The sequence below is a fragment of the Eimeria mitis genome, genomic scaffold (assembly GCF_000499745.2).
Source record: "Eimeria mitis Houghton genomic scaffold, Emh_scaff892, whole genome shotgun sequence".
Classification (NCBI taxonomy): Eukaryota; Apicomplexa; class Conoidasida; order Eucoccidiorida; family Eimeriidae; genus Eimeria; species Eimeria mitis.
The window spans coordinates 9,979-13,970 of record NW_013576566.1 but is presented as its reverse complement, the minus strand read 5'-3'; the positions used below and the strand labels follow the sequence as shown (position 1 = coordinate 13,970).

At 52.2% G+C, this 3,992-nt stretch overlaps 1 protein-coding gene across 1 annotated transcript; it reads right to left on the bottom strand.

Moving 5' to 3' along the window:
- Positions 1–54: 54 nt before the first annotated feature.
- On the bottom strand, positions 55–2,962 carry EMH_0024810 (uncharacterized protein; the record flags this gene model as incomplete). Its single annotated transcript, XM_013502348.1, has 5 exons — positions 55–311; positions 725–768; positions 866–1,434; positions 1,735–2,102; positions 2,560–2,962. 5 exons carry the CDS (start codon positions 2,960–2,962, stop codon positions 55–57), a joined length of 1,641 nt encoding a protein of 546 aa, XP_013357802.1.
- Positions 2,963–3,992: the final 1,030 nt, after the last annotated feature.

Below are 3,992 nucleotides of genomic sequence, written 5' to 3'. Positions count from 1 at the left end.
TTTGCTTCTACCCAGGCGGAGACAAACCGAGAGAAAACGAACGCCTGCAGCAGGCTAAACACCAGCAGCATCAGCATCAGCAGCAGCATCTGTATCTGTTGCTGATGCTGTTGCTGCTGCGTCACCATGTTTCATTGTTCTTGCTGCTTCTGCTCTTGCCTTTGCTGCTGCTGCTGCTGCTGCTGCTTCTGCTGCTGTTGCTGCTGCAGCAGGCTGCAGCACTGCAGCAGCAGACACCGAGGGGAGGAGAAAAAAAGGCAGCAGCTCTCCCTCGTTCAGCAGCGACAGCAGCCACGACGTTACACTAACATCTACACAACAAACGCACCACAAACAGCAGCAGCAGCACCACAAACAGCAGCAGCAGCAGCAGTTGCAGCAGCAGCAGCAGCAGCAGCAGCAGCAGTAGCAGCAGCAGTAGCAGCAGCAGTAGCAGCAGAAGGAGGAGGGAGAGCAGCGGCAGCAGCAGCAGCAGCAGAAACAGAAGCAGCATCGAATTGTGCAGCAGCATGAGCATTGCAACGCCGCTGCTGCTGCAGCAGCAGCTGCAGCAGCAGCAGCAGCAGCAGCAGGTGTGTCTGCTGGTCTTTTTGCTGCTGCTGCTGAATCTCTCTCTCTCTCTCTCTCTCTCTTTCTCTTCTCAATAAACAAATAAAACAAAAAAAAATAAACAAATAAAAAAACAAAGACAAAGACAAAGACAAAGAAACAAACAAAAGCTTACGGGTGATAGCGAAGGGTAGTTCTGCTGCTGCTGCAGTGCTGTGTCTGCACAGCAGCAGACAGCGTGCTGCTGCTGCTCTATAAGAAAAAGAAAACAGCAGCAAACAGCAAAGACACAGATCCCCAGCAAAACGAAAGTCACGCAGAGGACTCTGAAAACCCAGAGATGCCCACGTAGATGCTGCTGCTGCTGCTCCCTCCTGCTGCTGCTGCTGCTGCTGCTGCTGCTGCTGCTGCTGCTGCTGCTGCTGCTGCTGCTGTGTGTGTATTTGGGTAGAGGCACTGTGAGAGAGAGAAGGAGGAGGAGGGCCCCCATCCAGCAGGTGCCATACAGATAACAGCTTCTGCAGCAAGCACACGCATATTTATATATTCTTGCTGCTGCTGCTGCTGCTGCTGCTGCTGCTGCTGTTGCTGCTGCTGCTGTTGCTGCTGCAGCTGCTGCTGTTGCTGTTGCTGCTGCTGCTGCTGCTGCTGCTGGTTTGTAGAGGGTTTGGGGCGTACCTGTTCTGTTTCCTTTGAGTGGACATCGAGCTGCTGCTGCTGCAGCTGCTGCAGCAGCAGCTGCTGCCTCTGTGCCTCCCGCAGCTGCAGCAGCCCCTGCTGCAGCAGCAGCACAGCCTGGCTGTCTTCAATGGATGCTTCAGCAGCAACAAATGCTGCTGCTGCTTCGTGGGGAATCGACGGAGACAACGCCACTGACGCCAAACTCTGAGCAACAGCAGCAGCGGCAGCAGCAGCAGCAGCAGCAGCAACAGCAGCAGCAGCGGAAGCAGCAGCAGCAGCAGCAGCAGGGGGGGAGGGGGTTCACAAGATGGGCTCTTTATCTATGTCGCCTTTTGCCGTAAACCCTAAACCCTAAACCCTAAACCCTAAACGCTAAACCCTAGAACGTAAACCCTAAACCCTGACTGCCTTTTGTGTTGTTTGTAAGATCTTTAGGGTTTAGAGTTTAGGGTTTAGGGTTTGTGTTGAGGGTTTAGGGTTTAGGGTTTAGGGTTTGGCTGATACCTCTCCGTTTTTCGTTCTGTGGTCGCGGAGGTAGAGATGCAGCTTGAGAGCGACAGCAGCAGCAGAAGGAGCAGCAGCAGCAGCTGCTGCTGCTGCTGTTGCAGCAGCAGCAGCAGCAGACTGCTCCGCCTGCAGCAGCGGCTGCTTCTGTCTACCTAATACAAACCGCCGGGGTATATCTTGCCACCTGTTTGCTGCTGCTGCTTGTCTTGCTGCTGCTGCTGCTGCTGCTTCTGCTGCAGTTGCTGCTGTTGCTGCTGCTGCTGCTGCAGCAGCAGCAGCAGCAGCAAAACCTGATGATACACCGCAATAGCTGCGGGATGGTGCAGCAGTAAGAGACAGCAGCAAACGCTCTAAGCGACTCCGCCCTAAACACAAACCCTAAACCCTAAACCCTAAACCCTAAACCCTAGAACGTAAACCCTAAACCCTAAACCCTAGTAGTAGGGAGGGGGAGAGAGGAGACAGAGAAAAACAAAAAAAAAGAAAAAAAAGTAAATACAAAACAAATACATCAATACAGACACACAAAACAAAAACAAAAACAAAATAAAAATAAAACAAAAAAAAACAAACAGAGAACAGAAAAAGAAAGAAAAGAGAAAAATAAAGAAAAAATAAAACAAACAAAACAAAGAAGAGAGACAAAATAAAAAGGAGACAAAATAAATAAAACAAACAAAACAGATAAAATAAGTAAAATAAAACAAATGAAACGAATAAAACAAACAAAATAAACAAACAAATAAACAAATAAAATAAATAAATAAATAAAATAAATAAAAAAATAAATAAATAAAATAAATAAAATAAATGAAGACAAACCGGTGACAAAAGACAGCAGCCAATCGATAGGAAGACGGCAGCAGCCGTTTAGCTGCTTCAGCAGCTGCTGCAGCAGCTGCAGCGCCTCAACGCGAGCGCAGCAGCGCCGCGCTTGTCGCTGCTGCTGCTGCTGCTGCTGCTGCTGCAGGTGCTGCGGTTGCCTCTGCTGCAGCTGCTGCTGCGACTGCTGCTGCTGCTGCCTATGCTGCTGCTGGCGTTTCTGCTCCTGCTGCTGCTCCTGCTGCTGCCGCTGCTGTCGTTGGCGTTGCTGTGAAGGCCTACGGGGACCGTTCAGCAGCTGCTCGCGCTCCTGCTGCTGCTGCTGCTGCTGTTGCTGCTGCTGCTGCTGCTGCTGCTGGCGCTGACGAACGGAGCGCCGGGAAGAGGTGGATGGAGGCGCCATGGGGCCGCGTTCAACTCAGCAGCAGCAGCAGCAACAAGAGCAGCAGCAGCAGCAGCAGCAGCAGCAGCAGCAAATGGCAGCAACAGCTGCTGCTGCAGGCCTTACAAATCCGCAGCAGCAGATTCAGCCGCAGACAGCATGACAGTGCAAATGAAGGTAGAAGAGCAGAAGGGGATGCTGCTGCTGCTGCTGCTGCTGTTGCTGCTGCTGCTGTTAATCCTACTGCTGCTGCTGCTGCTGCTGTTACTACTGCTGCTGGTGCGAATCCTGCTGCTGGTGCTGCTGCAGTTACTGCTGCTGCTGGTGCTGACCCTGCTGCTGCTGCTGCTGCTGCTACGAGCAGTATACGGGGGCTACGGGTGAGGGAGGGGGGGCGGAGGCAGCAGCATCAGCTGCTGCTCGATGGAGAGCAAGAGGAGGCAGCAGCAGCAGCAGCTGCTGCTGCTGCTGCTGCTGCGGTTGCTGCTGCTGCTGCTGCCTCTCCTGAAGAAAAAGAGAGAGAGCTGGGATGGAACCAAACCAAACGAGAAGTGGGAGCGGAGCGGAGGCGTCTCCTGCTGCAGCAGCAGCAGCAGCAGCAGCAGCAGCAGCACGAGGAGGGAGAGCGACGGCTGCTGCAGCAGCTCTATTGGTGGCACTTGCTGCAGGAATAGAGAAATAAGAAAAACGGAAAAAGAACAAAAAATACAAAAACAAACGAAACAGAGCCCCAAACGAACGAACACCAGCCAGCAGTTTGCTGCATGCAGCAGCAGCAGCAGCAGCAGCAGCAGCAGCAGCAGCAGCGGGAGCGACTGCAGCAGCAGCAGATCGTGTGTCTCCCGGGGTGAAATAAGACGAAATTAATAAATAAATTAATTTAATTTAATTAAAATAAATTAATTTCAACAGAAGATGACAAACAATCAGCAGGACATGCACAGACAGCCTGCTGCTGCTTAGCTGCTCTCGTGTTGCAGCAGCAGCAACTGCTGCTCTTCATTTTCCTCAAGCCGCTGCTGCTGCTGCTGCTGCTGCTCCTGCAGCAGCA